Source organism: Lethenteron reissneri, chromosome 50 (genome assembly GCF_015708825.2).
Source record: "Lethenteron reissneri isolate LAM-NWPU_2019-01 chromosome 50, ASM1570882v1, whole genome shotgun sequence".
In the NCBI taxonomy this organism is placed as follows: domain Eukaryota; kingdom Metazoa; phylum Chordata; class Hyperoartia; order Petromyzontiformes; family Petromyzontidae; genus Lethenteron; species Lethenteron reissneri.
Genome location: NC_083828.1, coordinates 11,452,845 through 11,467,314, shown reverse-complemented (window position 1 = coordinate 11,467,314; position 14,470 = coordinate 11,452,845). Strand labels below are relative to the sequence as shown.

Genomic DNA, 14,470 nt, shown 5'->3' with positions numbered 1-14,470 from the left:
TAAGATCCGAAATGGTTTATTACGTCCTTCCAATGAGTGCTAAGCCAGAATCCATCTTCTCGGTTGAAATTGTCTCTGTGTTTGTATATGTGGATCGCCTCATGAACGAATCTCTCATGATAGCCAGATGGCTTGCAGAGAACCTCTGTCTTGGAGAAGTCAATGTCAGTGAGCCCACTGAATTGTAACAGTGATCTGCCACGGCTGAAGTGTTTGTCCTACCGTGTTTCAGGTCTGCCTTATGTTCACGGATGCGGTCCGAGACATGTCGTTTGGTTTCTCCAATGTAACTGCTACCACAGAGGCAACTTAGTTTGTAGACGCCAGGGTACTGTATGTCTGGAACCACATCTTTTACAGACGGGACAGATCACGGATTTTATGTACTGTGTTGAATCGGACCTGGATCTTGTGTTTAATCAGGATTTTGGAGATCTTTTTTGTGACCCCAGCAATGTAGGGTAAGGTGATGGTCTTGAAAGGCTCCTCAACAGGATCATTCTTGATGGTTGGAGTGATGGCTTTGCGGATTGTGTAGTCGGAGTAACCATTAGCCTCAAGAGCTTGGCGTACGTGTTTGAGTTCACTGGAAATGTGTTCATGGTCGGAGATGCATTGGGCTCTATGATATAGAGTCTTGATGAGGGAATTCTTCTGGGATGGATGGTGGTGGGAATCCGGTTTTAGATAAGCATCCGTGTGGGTGGCTTTCCTGTAAACAGAGTGGCTCATTGAACCATCAGGTCTCCTTTTGATTAGAACATCCAAAAAGGGTAGCTTGCCATCATTTTCGACTTCCATGGTGAATCTGATGGCTGGGTGTATGGAATTGATGTGGTCGAGAAATTGGTCTAGAGCAGGCCGGCCATGTGGCCAGATGACAAAAGTGTCGTCTACATACCTCTTCCATAAGGTCGGGCGTAGAGTGGCAGTCTGGATGGCGTCCGTCTCAAATTTCTCCATGAAGATGTTGGCTACAACCGGAGATAGGGGGGAGCCCATTGGGGTGCCCTCAATTTGCTTGTAGAAGGTTCCATTCCAGGTGAAGTATGTATTGGTTAAGCAGTGTCTCACCAGGGGGGGTACCCCAGCATTCAGTCCTTGATGAACCAAGTCTTCAATGATTGCGATGGTGTCAGGCACAGGCACCTTGGTGAACAAGGAAACCACATCAAAACTGACAAGCAGGTCGTCTGGGGGACAGGGCAATCCCCTTGATTGTCGATACCAGGTCAGTAGAGTTTAGTACTGCAGAGGTGGTTTTTCCAGTGAAAGGCCGTAGGATTTCGGACAAAAAACGAGCCAGTTTGTAAGTGGGGGAGTTGATAGTCGAGACAATGGGACGAAGAGGTGTATCTTCTTTATGTATCTTTGGCAAGCCGTACAATCTTGGTGGCCTGGCTGCAGAAGGTTTCAACGAGAACTGTTTGGTCTGATCAATTAATGCGGTTTGAAGCAGAAATTATGTTGTTGGTTTTGGAGACGAGGCTGTTGGTGGGGTCTCTTTTTATTTTGTATAGCTTCCATCGTTGAGTAGTTCTTGAATTTTGTTGTTGTATTCTATTTTGTCCATGATGACAGTGGCATTGCCTTTGTCGGCTGAGAGGATGACAATGTCATCCCTCTTTTTTAATTGAGCTAATTCAAAACGCTCATCTTTGCTGATGTTGCTAGCTGGCATCTTAGCGTTTTTGAGGGTTACAGAGATTTCAGATCTTGCTACGTCTGCAGCGATGTGACTCAAGCCCTTGAGAGCTACATCTACTCGAGCAATTATATCATTAACTGGTATGTGTCTAGGTGTGACTGCAAAGTTTAGTCCTTTAGCTAAAACGGATTTCAAACCTTCAGAAATAGGACTGTTACTGCGATTAATTACGACTTTGTTAACATCTAGCTTTTCAATGTGTGGGTCCGGTTTCTTGTTTGAGAGGCGGTTGAATTGGAAATCAAGTTGTCCTTACATTTAGTCGACATAGCGGCAGCTGAAGAGGCAGTCATTTTTTCCACATGTTCCCAATCCGATGTGGACATTGTTACACTCAAAGATAGTGTGATTTGTAGAGTGTCTTGTCTAACTGATCTAGTTCGGTGCGCGTAAGTCTGATTTTCTCTGAGATAAGAGCTAAACTAGTTCTAGACAGAATTCGTTTCGCATTAGAAGAAGTTACAGCAGCAGATGTTAGTGTAAATGCGTTTGGTATTACCTTAGAGTCGCGGCATCTCTTCAGAAAGGTGAGAGACTCGATTAGCTGAGCCTTCTTATCCCGGAGCTTGTTGAAGGATCTCAAAGTTATGTGGAAACCCTCCCCGTAGAGGCGGTTAAATTTCGATTTAAAGCTTTCGTGACTGCAGGGATTCATCTTCTTGGTTCTTTCGGTAAAGTCACGTAGAAGGGAAGTAATAAAATAATAAAAATAAAACATAATAAAACAATTCTCACGACGTTTCGGCCACAACGCAAGCAGCCGTCCTCAGGTGAAAACCAGGTCCGTCGAGGCGACAGAGTCTGAATGAAACAGCACACGAGCTTGGAGCATATATATAAGCTGGGCGCATTGACAAAGGAATTTGCATATTAAAAGGAATTTAGCATATTTATGGGAAATGCAGGAATGTGATTAGTACTGCATATGCATGTGCATTATGCAGGATTAACAGCATCAAAGGGAGCTGCAGTTACTGCTGCTGCTGCAATTGCTGCTGCCGCAGCCACCGCTGCTGCAGCAGTTGCTGCTGCTGCAGTTTCTGCTGCTGCTGCAGTTGCTGCTGCTGCAGTTGCTGCTGCTGCTGCACTTGCTGCTGCTGCTGCACTTGCTGCTGCTGCTGCAGTTGCTGCCTTATCCATTTTAATATAACACTATGTATTATTCTACCCACCCTAATGTGTATCATACTGCTATATGTTTACTGTACAATTACGACACCATACATTACTCTGCACACTGCACCATGCCAGTGAGTGGAACGCGGTCTGAAAGTCACCGTTAACGTGAACACAATCAGTTAAGATCCGAAATGGTTTATTACGTCCTTCCAATGATTGCTAAGCCAGAATCCATCTTCTCGGTTGAAATTGTCTCTGTGTTTGTATATGTGGATCGCCTCATGAACGAATCTCTCATGATAGCCAGATGGCTTGCAGAGAACCTCTGTCTTGGAGAAGTCAATGTCATGTGAGCCCACTGAATTGTAACAGTGATCTGCCACGGCTGAAGTGTTTGTCCAACCGTGTTTCAGGTCTGCCTTATGTTCACGGATGCGGTCCGAGACATGTCGTTTGGTTTCTCCAATGTAACTGCTACCACAGAGGCAACTTAGTTTGTAGACGCCAGGGTACTGTATGTCTGGAACCACATCTTTTACAGACGGGACCAGATCACGGATTTTATGTACTGTGTTGAATCGGACCTGGATCTTGTGTTTAATCAGGATTTTGGAGATCTTTTTTGTGACCCCAGCAATGTAGGGTAAGGTGATGGTCTTGAAAGGCTCCTCAACAGGATCATTCTTGATGGTTGGAGTGATGGCTTTGCGGATTGTGTAGTCGGAGTAACCATTAGCCTTAAGAGCTTGGCGTACGTGTTTGAGTTCACTGGAAATGTGTTCATGGTCGGAGATGCATTGGGCTCTATGATATAGAGTCTTGATGAGGGAATTCTTCTGGGATGGATGGTGGTGGGAATCCGGTTTTAGATAAGCATCCGTGTGGGTGGCTTTCCTGTAGACAGAGTGGCTCATTGAACCATCAGGTCTCCTTTTGATTAGGACATCCAAAAAGGGTAGCTTGCCATCATTTTCGACTTCCATGGTGAATCTGATGGCTGGGTGTATGGAATTGATGTGGTCGAGAAATTGGTCTAGAGCAGGCCGGCCATGTGGCCAGATGACAAAAGTGTCGTCTACATACCTCTTCCATAAGGTCGGGCGTAGAGTGGCAGTCTGGATGGCGTCCGTCTCAAATTTCTCCATGAAGATGTTGGCTACAACCGGAGATAGGGGGGAGCCCATTGGGGTGCCCTCAATTTGCTTGTAGAAGGTTCCATTCCAGGTGAAGTATGTATTGGTTAAGCAGTGTCTCACCAGGGGGGGTACCCCAGCATTCAGTCCTTGATGAACCAAGTCTTCAATGATTGCGATGGTGTCAGGCACAGGCACCTTGGTGAACAAGGAAACCACATCAAAACTGACAAGCAGGTCGTCTGGGGACAGGGCAATCCCCTTGATTGTCGATACCAGGTCAGTAGAGTTTAGTACTGCAGAGGTGGTTTTTCCAGTGAAAGGCCGTAGGATTTCGGACAAAAAACGAGCCAGTTTGTAAGTGGGGGAGTTGATAGTCGAGACAATGGGACGAAGAGGTGTATCTTCTTTATGTATCTTTGGCAAGCCGTACAATCTTGGTGGCCTGGCTGCAGAAGGTTTCAACGAGAACTGTTTGGTCTGATCAATTAATGCGGTTGAAGCAGAAATGATGTTGTTGGTTTTGGAGACGAGGCTGTTGGTGGGGTCTCTTTTTATTTTTGTATAGCTGCCATCGTTGAGTAGTTCTTGAATTTTGTTGTTGTATTCTATTTTGTCCATGATGACAGTGGCATTGCCTTTGTCGGCTGAGAGGATGACAATGTCATCCCTCTTTTTTAATTGAGCTAATTCAAAACGCTCATCTTTGCTGATGTTGCTAGCTGGCATCTTAGCGTTTTTGAGGGTTACAGAGATTTCAGATCTTGCTACGTCTGCAGCGATGTGACTCAAGCCCTTGAGAGCTACATCTACTCGAGCAATTATATCATTAACTGGTATGTGTCTAGGTGTGACTGCAAAGTTTAGTCCTTTAGCTAAAACGGATTTCAAACCTTCAGAAATAGGACTGTTACTGCGATTAATTACGACTTTGTTAACATCTAGCTTTTCAATGTGTGGGTCCGGTTTCTTGTTTGAGAGGCGGTTGAATTTGGAAATCAAGTTGTCCTTACATTTAGTCGACATAGCGGCAGCTGAAGAGGCAGTCATTTTTTCCACATGTTCCCAATCCGATGTGGACATTGTTACACTCAAAGATAAGTGTGATTTGTAGAGTGTCTTGTCTAACTGATCTAGTTCGGTGCGCGTAAGTCTGATTTTCTCTGAGATAAGAGCTAAACTAGTTCTAGACAGAATTCGTTTCGCATTAGAAGAAGTTACAGCAGCAGATGTTAGTGTAAATGCGTTTGGTATTACCTTAGAGTCGCGGCATCTCTTCAGAAAGGTGAGAGACTCGATTAGCTGAGCCTTCTTATCCCGGAGCTTGTTGAAGGATCTCAAAGTTATGTGGAAACCCTCCCCGTAGAGGCGGTTAAATTTCGATTTAAAGCTTTCGTGACTGCAGGGATTCATCTTCTTGGTTCTTTCGGTAAAGTCACGTAGAAGGGAAGTAATAAAATAATAAAAATAAAACATAATAAAACAATTCTCACGACGTTTCGGCCACAACGCAAGCAGCCGTCCTCAGGTGAAAACCAGGTCCGTCGAGGCGACAGAGTCTGAATGAAACAGCACACGAGCTTGGAGCATATATATAAGCTGGGCGCATTGACAAAGGAATTTGCATATTAAAAGGAATTTAGCATATTTATGGGAAATGCAGGAATGTGATTAGTACTGCATATGCATGTGCATTATGCAGGATTAACAGCATCAAAGGGAGCTGCAGTTACTGCTGCTGCTGCAATTGCTGCTGCCGCAGCCACCGCTGCTGCAGCAGTTGCTGCTGCTGCAGTTTCTGCTGCTGCTGCAGTTGCTGCTGCTGCAGTTGCTGCTGCTGCTGCACTTGCTGCTGCTGCTGCACTTGCTGCTGCTGCTGCAGTTGCTGCCTTATCCATTTTAATATAACACTATGTATTATTCTACCCACCCTAATGTGTATCATACTGCTATATGTTTACTGTACAATTACGACACCATACATTACTCTGCACACTGCACCATGCCAGTGAGTGGAACGCGGTCTGAAAGTCACCGTTAACGTGAACACAATCAGTTAAGATCCGAAATGGTTTATTACGTCCTTCCAATGATTGCTAAGCCAGAATCCATCTTCTCGGTTGAAATTGTCTCTGTGTTTGTATATGTGGATCGCCTCATGAACGAATCTCTCATGATAGCCAGATGGCTTGCAGAGAACCTCTGTCTTGGAGAAGTCAATGTCATGTGAGCCCACTGAATTGTAACAGTGATCTGCCACGGCTGAAGGTGTTTGTCCAACCGTGTTTCAGGTCTGCCTTATGTTCACGGATGCGGTCCGAGACATGTCGTTTGGTTTCTCCAATGTAACTGCTACCACAGAGGCAACTTAGTTTGTAGACGCCAGGGTACTGTATGTCTGGAACCACATCTTTTACAGACGGGACCAGATCACGGATTTTATGTACTGTGTTGAATCGGACCTGGATCTTGTGTTTAATCAGGATTTTGGAGATCTTTTTTGTGACCCCAGCAATGTAGGGTAAGGTGATGGTCTTGAAAGGCTCCTCAACAGGATCATTCTTGATGGTTGGAGTGATGGCTTTGCGGATTGTGTAGTCGGAGTAACCATTAGCCTTAAGAGCTTGGCGTACGTGTTTGAGTTCACTGGAAATGTGTTCATGGTCGGAGATGCATTGGGCTCTATGATATAGAGTCTTGATGAGGGAATTCTTCTGGGATGGATGGTGGTGGGAATCCGGTTTTAGATAAGCATCCGTGTGGGTGGCTTTCCTGTAGACAGAGTGGCTCATTGAACCATCAGGTCTCCTTTTGATTAGGACATCCAAAAAGGGTAGCTTGCCATCATTTTCGACTTCCATGGTGAATCTGATGGCTGGGTGTATGGAATTGATGTGGTCGAGAAATTGGTCTAGAGCAGGCCGGCCATGTGGCCAGATGACAAAAGTGTCGTCTACATACCTCTTCCATAAGGTCGGGCGTAGAGTGGCAGTCTGGATGGCGTCCGTCTCAAATTTCTCCATGAAGATGTTGGCTACAACCGGAGATAGGGGGGAGCCCATTGGGGTGCCCTCAATTTGCTTGTAGAAGGTTCCATTCCAGGTGAAGTATGTATTGGTTAAGCAGTGTCTCACCAGGGGGGGTACCCCAGCATTCAGTCCTTGATGAACCAAGTCTTCAATGATTGCGATGGTGTCAGGCACAGGCACCTTGGTGAACAAGGAAACCACATCAAAACTGACAAGCAGGTCGTCTGGGGACAGGGCAATCCCCTTGATTGTCGATACCAGGTCAGTAGAGTTTAGTACTGCAGGTGGTTTTTCCAGTGAAAGGCCGTAGGATTTCGGACAAAAAACGAGCCAGTTTGTAAGTGGGGGAGTTGATAGTCGAGACAATGGGACGAAGAGGTGTATCTTCTTTATGTATCTTTGGCAAGCCGTACAATCTTGGTGGCCTGGCTGCAGAAGGTTTCAACGAGAACTGTTTGGTCTGATCAATTAATGCGGTTGAAGCAGAAATGATGTTGTTGGTTTTGGAGACGAGGCTGTTGGTAGGGTCTCTTTTTATTTTTGTATAGCTGCCATCGTTGAGTAGTTCTTGAATTTTGTTGTTGTATTCTATTTTGTCCATGATGACAGTGGCATTGCCTTTGTCGGCTGAGAGGATGACAATGTCATCCCTCTTTTTTAATTGAGCTAATTCAAAACGCTCATCTTTGCTGATGTTGCTAGCTGGCATCTTAGCGTTTTTGAGGGTTACAGAGATTTCAGATCTTGCTACGTCTGCAGCGATGTGACTCAAGCCCTTGAGAGCTACATCTACTCGAGCAATTATATCATTAACTGGTATGTGTCTAGGTGTGACTGCAAAGTTTAGTCCTTTAGCTAAAACGGATTTCAAACCTTCAGAAATAGGACTGTTACTGCGATTAATTACGACTTTGTTAACATCTAGCTTTTCAATGTGTGGGTCCGGTTTCTTGTTTGAGAGGCGGTTGAATTTGGAAATCAAGTTGTCCTTACATTTAGTCGACATAGCGGCAGCTGAAGAGGCAGTCATTTTTTCCACATGTTCCCAATCCGATGTGGACATTGTTACACTCAAAGATAAGTGTGATTTGTAGAGTGTCTTGTCTAACTGATCTAGTTCGGTGCGCGTAAGTCTGATTTTCTCTGAGATAAGAGCTAAACTAGTTCTAGACAGAATTCGTTTCGCATTAGAAGAAGTTACAGCAGCAGATGTTAGTGTAAATGCGTTTGGTATTACCTTAGAGTCGCGGCATCTCTTCAGAAAGGTGAGAGACTCGATTAGCTGAGCCTTCTTATCCCGGAGCTTGTTGAAGGATCTCAAAGTTATGTGGAAACCCTCCCCGTAGAGGCGGTTATGTAGCTCTCAAGGGCTTGAGTCACATCGCTGCAGACGTAGCAAGATCTGAAATCTCTGTAACCCTCAAAAACGCTAAGATGCCAGCTAGCAACATCAGCAAAGATGAGCGTTTTGAATTAGCTCAATTAAAAAAGAGGGATGACATTGTCATCCTCTCAGCCGACAAAGGCAATGCCACTGTCATCATGGACAAAATAGAATACAACAACAAAATTCAAGAACTACTCAACGATGGCAGCTATACAAAAATAAAAAGAGACCCCACCAACAGCCTCGTCTCCAAAACCAACAACATCATTTCTGCTTCAACCGCATTAATTGATCAGACCAAACAGTTCTCGTTGAAACCTTCTGCAGCCAGGCCACCAAGATTGTACGGCTTGCCAAAGATACATAAAGAAGATACACCTCTTCGTCCCATTGTCTCGACTATCAACTCCCCCACTTACAAACTGGCTCGTTTTTTGTCCGAAATCCTACGGCCTTTCACTGGAAAAACCACCTCTGCAGTACTAAACTCTACTGACCTGGTATCGACAATCAAGGGGATTGCCCTGTCCCCAGACGACCTGCTTGTCAGTTTTGATGTGGTTTCCTTGTTCACCAAGGTGCCTGTGCCTGACACCATCGCAATCATTGAAGACTTGGTTCATCAAGGACTGAATGCTGGGGTACCCCCCCTGGTGAGACACTGCTTAACCAATACATACTTCACCTGGAATGGAACCTTCTACAAGCAAATTGAGGGCACCCCAATGGGCTCCCCCCTATCTCCGGTTGTAGCCAACATCTTCATGGAGAAATTTGAGACGGACGCCATCCAGACTGCCACTCTACGCCCGACCTTATGGAAGAGGTATGTAGACGACACTTTTGTCATCTGGCCACATGGCCGGCCTGCTCTAGACCAATTTCTCGACCACATCAATTCCATACACCCAGCCATCAGATTCACCATGGAAGTCGAAAATGATGGCAAGCTACCCTTTTTGGATGTCCTAATCAAAAGGAGACCTGATGGTTCAATGAGCCACTCTGTCTACAGGAAAGCCACCCACACGGATGCTTATCTAAAACCGGATTCCCACCACCATCCATCCCAGAAGAATTCCCTCATCAAGACTCTATATCATAGAGCCCAATGCATCTCCGACCATGAACACATTTCCAGTGAACTCAAACACGTACGCCAAGCTCTTAAGGCTAATGGTTACTCCGACTACACAATCCGCAAAGCCATCACTCCAACCATCAAGAATGATCCTGTTGAGGAGCCTTTCAAGACCATCACCTTACCCTACATTGCTGGGGTCACAAAAAAGATCTCCAAAATCCTGATTAAACACAAGATCCAGGTCCGATTCAACACAGTACATAAAATCCGTGATCTGGTCCCGTCTGTAAAAGATGTGGTTCCAGACATACAGTACCCTGGCGTCTACAAACTAAGTTGCCTCTGTGGTAGCAGTTACATTGGAGAAACCAAACGACATGTCTCGGACCGCATCCGTGAACATAAGGCAGACCTGAAACACGGTAGGACAAACACTTCAGCCGTGGCAGATCACTGTTACAATTCAGTGGGCTCACATGACATTGACTTCTCCAAGACAGAGGTTCTCTGCAAGCCATCTGGCTATCATGAGAGATTCGTTCATGAGGCGATCCACATATACAAACACAGAGACAATTTCAACCGAGAAGATGGATTCTGGCTTAGCAATCATTGGAAGGACGTAATAAACCATTTCGGATCTTAACTGATTGTGTTCACGTTAACGGTGACTTTCAGACCGCGTTCCACTCACTGGCATGGTGCAGTGTGCAGAGTAATGTATGGTGTCGTAATTGTACAGTAAACATATAGCAGTATGATACACATTAGGGTGGGTAGAATAATACATAGTGTTATATTAAAATGGATAAGGCAGCAACTGCAGCAGCAGCAGCAAGTGCAGCAGCAGCAGCAAGTGCAGCAGCAGCAGCAACTGCAGCAGCAGCAGCAACTGCAGCAGCAGCAGCAACTGCAGCAGCAGCAGAAACTGCAGCAGCAGCAACTGCTGCAGCAGCGGTGGCTGCGGCAGCAGCAATTGCAGCAGCAGCAGTAACTGCAGCTCCCTTTGATGCTGTTAATCCTGCATAATGCACATGCATATGCAGTACTAATCACATTCCTGCATTTCCCATAAATATGCTAAATTCCTTTTAATATGCAAATTCCTTTGTCAATGCGCCCAGCTTATATATATGCTCCAAGCTCGTGTGCTGTTTCATTCAGACTCTGTCGCCTCGACGGACCTGGTTTTCACCTGAGGACGGCTGCTTGCGTTGTGGCCGAAACGTCGTGAGAATTGTTTTATTATGTTTTATTTTTATTATTTTATTACTTCCCTTCTACGTGACTTTACCGAAAGAACCAAGAAAAAGCTTTGTAGACGTTGATCTTTGTGGCTCTTTTAAGGTTTCTGTTGTTCCAGACACGTTTGTATAGTCTGCCAAATGCACTGTTTGCCTTGGCCAGCCTGTTTTCGACTTCGTTGTCGATCTTGGCGTCAGACTAGATGACGCACCCCAAGTAGCTGAACTGGTGGACAGCTTTCAGTTCTGTTTGTTCAATGAAGATGCTTGGTGGATGGTGCTCCTCATGGGGTGCGGACTGATGAAGAACTTCAGTCTTCCTCAGGCTGACTTCAAGGCCGAAGATCTGAGCTGTTTTCGCGAAACAGGACGTAATTCGCTGCATAGCTGCCTCTGTATGAGCAAGGAGGGCGGCATCGTCAGCAAAAAGCAGCTCCCTGATCAGTTGCTCCATGGTCTTTGTGTGGGCCTGCAAACGCCTCAGGTTGAACACGCTCCCGTCGAGACGAAAACGGATGTATACGCCATCAGCGTCGTCGAGGTCCTCTGTGACCTGCTGGAGCATCATGCTGAACAAAATGGTGAACAGCGTGGGAGCAAGAACACAGCCCTGTTTCACGCCGTTTGCAATAGGGAAGGGCTGCGAGAGATTGTTGCTATGTCTGACTTGTCCAAGCTGGTCTTCATGAAGCTGGACGATCATGGTGAGGAACTTCGGTGGGCAGCCTAGCTTGTCCAGGATTTTCCAAAGTCCCTGCCTGCTCACGGTGTCAAACGCTTTTGTCAGGTCCACAAGGGTGACGTACAGTGCTTTATTTTGCTCCCGGCACTTTTCCTGAATCTGCCTCAGGACAAACACCATGTCTGTGGTTCCCCGGTTGGCTCTAAAGCCACACTGGGTCTCTGGGAGGTGATCTTCAGCTATTGCGGGTACCAGTCTATTCAGCAGTACTCTTGCGAAGATTTTGCCGGCGACGGACAGAAGTGTTATGCCACGATAATTGGAACAGTCTGATTTCTCCCCTTTGTTCTTGTACAGGGTGATGATGACTGCATCTTTGAGATCTTGAGGGAGTTTACCCTGCTCCCAGCAGCAGACGAAGAATTCATGGAGTTTGGTGTGCAGTGCTGGGCCTCCGTTCTTCCATACTTCAGGAGGGATGCCATCAACTCCTGCAGCTTTACCACTCTTCAGCTGTTTAATGGCTTCCTCAGTTTCTTGTAATGTTGGTGCCACATCCAGTTCGGTTTTCACTGGTTGTTGTGGGATGCGGTCAATCGCTGGTTCTTGGACTGAGCGGCTAGCATTGAAGAGCGTGTAGAAGTGCTCAGACCAGCGGTTCAGGATTGAGTCCTTTTCAGTGAGCAGTTTTTTCCCGTCTGCACTCCGCAGGGGGCTCAGGATTTGGTACGAGGGGCCATATACCACTTTTAGGGCTTCGTAGAATCCCCTGTAGTCGCCAGTATCAGCGCAAAACTGAGTAAAGTCACGTATAAAGAAAAAATAATAAATTAAATAATAACATACGACGTTTCGATTGCAACACAAGCAATCATCATCAGGTATAATGAAATAGCGACATAAAATCTAACCAGAAAAAATTATAGACAGACATATAAGCAGACAGATATCACCAAGATACACACAGCGGGCAACACAGGTACAGAGAGGGGTGATCGTCTCTGTGGGGTGGCCTTAAATAGACAGAGTTGTTTTGGCTGGATAGAGAGGGAAAAATGGGCAAGGAATGGTCTAGAGAGGAGACAGATTGATGTGGTACAAGAGGATGTGGAGTTAAATGGACTTGCCGATGACTGGTACCAGCGGTGTCAAGATCGCCTCTGTGGAGAAGGCTCGTTAAGGATGCTACTGGGCAGTTGGAGGCAGTCGCCCTCCAGCAACAACGGAGGACAGAGGAGCAATACTCACAACAATCGGAGTGCCGAGTCGCTAAAACACAGCAAGTTGGCACAGGAGGGGGCACAGGTGGTGCATCAGCCAGTCATCTGAGTCAGTCAACCCATGTCACTTGGGTCTGTCCGGTGACTTCCTGCCAGCAGGCATTCGACACTGCAAGTGGCCTTAAAGTGCACATAACCTGGCACAAGCGCTGTGGTGATGTCACCACCACTTTGTGGCGAATGGCGGTTATTGTTGGTGTGTGTGGGAAGTGGTGGCGCAGCAGTCAGCATACTGTGCTATGAACCCTTCCACCCAAGTTCGATTCCTGCTCACAGCCAATAGCAATGACGATTATCTTAACCGGTCCTGGGCCTTCTCTAGGTCGACTCAGCCTCAAATAAGTACCTGATGTGTATAAGCATCGCTACTGGGGAGACAAAAGCGGTCGGGCATGGTGCTAGCCACCCACCCCCTCATGTACCATGCCAGCCTTTATTAGGTGCTTGCTAACAGCACTTATCCTACAGAGTGTTAAGTCTATACTGGGGATATTTGTCTTCGTGTGCGAGCGCAGTGTGTGTGTGAAGCGCATCACCAGGAAAGATGTACGCGTTGTTGCCCTGGCCAGGCCTGAAGATGCGACCGTCCGGCAGAGTGACCGGGTCGAAGGGGCTTCCGCTAGCAAACAGGCACCGCCCCTACAATGACATGGGATCATCAGACTCAACAGCACTGCACAGCCACTCCTCTTGGAAGTACGGACGTCCATTGGTGATTGCATGTATATGACAGTCTAATTGTGTGCGTGACCGTATATTGATGAGTGCCTATGTACACAAGCCTGTGAGTGTGTGCACATGTGCGTGCGGTGTATGTGAGGGCAGTGTGTGTGAGCACGGTGTGTGTGAGCATTCGTCTGTGAGCGTGTGAGCATTCGTCTGTGAGCGTGTGTGCGTACATCTGCGAGTGTGTGCGCATGGTGTGTGCGAGCACGGTAAGTGTACGTACGTCTGTGAGTGTTTGCGTGTGTGTGTGTGTGGACGTCTGTGAACATGTGTGCATACATCTGTGAGTATTTGAGCATGTATGCATATATCTGTAAGCATGTGTGTCTGTATGTGTGTGTCTGGCAAAACAACCCCTTCCTCCTCGTGGTGCCGGACGGGCAACGCTGTCGTGGGCAGTGCTGTGGGGGGAGGGCCAATTCCAATTGGCCTTTCCCCTCATGGCGTTTGTGGCCACCACAGCAGCCAAAATGGGGCTCTGGATGGGTGCGAGGGGCTTCAATTAATTATCGCTAAACCACGACGGAAAATTTAAATTAATAAGCTTGTGCCGGAGGCCCCGGGGGGACAGACGTCTATGACGTCACCTGGCCAAACCCCATTTGGCGGAGCCAGGAGACTGAATCCTTACCCTCGGGGCTCCTCCAGAAACAACAAAAAACCACGACGTGTGGCCACGTGGAATGGTCGAAAGCTCACTGCAGAGGAGAGGCTGCCACTTCTCTGTCAGGAGCTGGACCGGTACCGCCTGGATCTCTATGGTATTCAGGAGGTCCGGTGAACTGGCTCTGGTTCCTGCCACCATGAGGGGTGGACAGTCCACTTCTCGGGGCAGGAGACTGCCAAACAACAGGGAGTGGCTCTTCTTCTGAACAAAATAATTAAGGGGGCGTGGGAGCGTGGTGGTGAGGTGTGGGAAGCTGTAAGCCCCAGGCTACTTTGGGCTCGCCTTCCTATGAACCAGAGGCGAGGAGTGGTGGTCGTGGTTACTTATGCCCCCACTGAAGACGAACATCCATGGAGGGATGCAGGCAAAGCCGATGACTCAGATGCCTTCTATGACCTCCTGTCACAGGTG

General features: G+C 46.9%; 1 protein-coding gene across 1 annotated transcript in view; it reads right to left on the bottom strand.

Moving 5' to 3' along the window:
* Positions 1-12,287: 12,287 nt before the first annotated feature.
* The window catches only part of LOC133355232 (NAD-dependent malic enzyme, mitochondrial-like), a 66,465-nt gene continuing 64,282 nt past the window's right edge, over positions 12,288-14,470 (bottom strand). Inside the window, exon 13 of the mRNA XM_061572600.1 lies at positions 12,288-13,305. Within this exon, the coding sequence (XP_061428584.1) occupies positions 13,129-13,305 (177 nt within the window). The 3' untranslated portion in view covers positions 12,288-13,128. The remainder of the gene's footprint in view (positions 13,306-14,470) is intronic.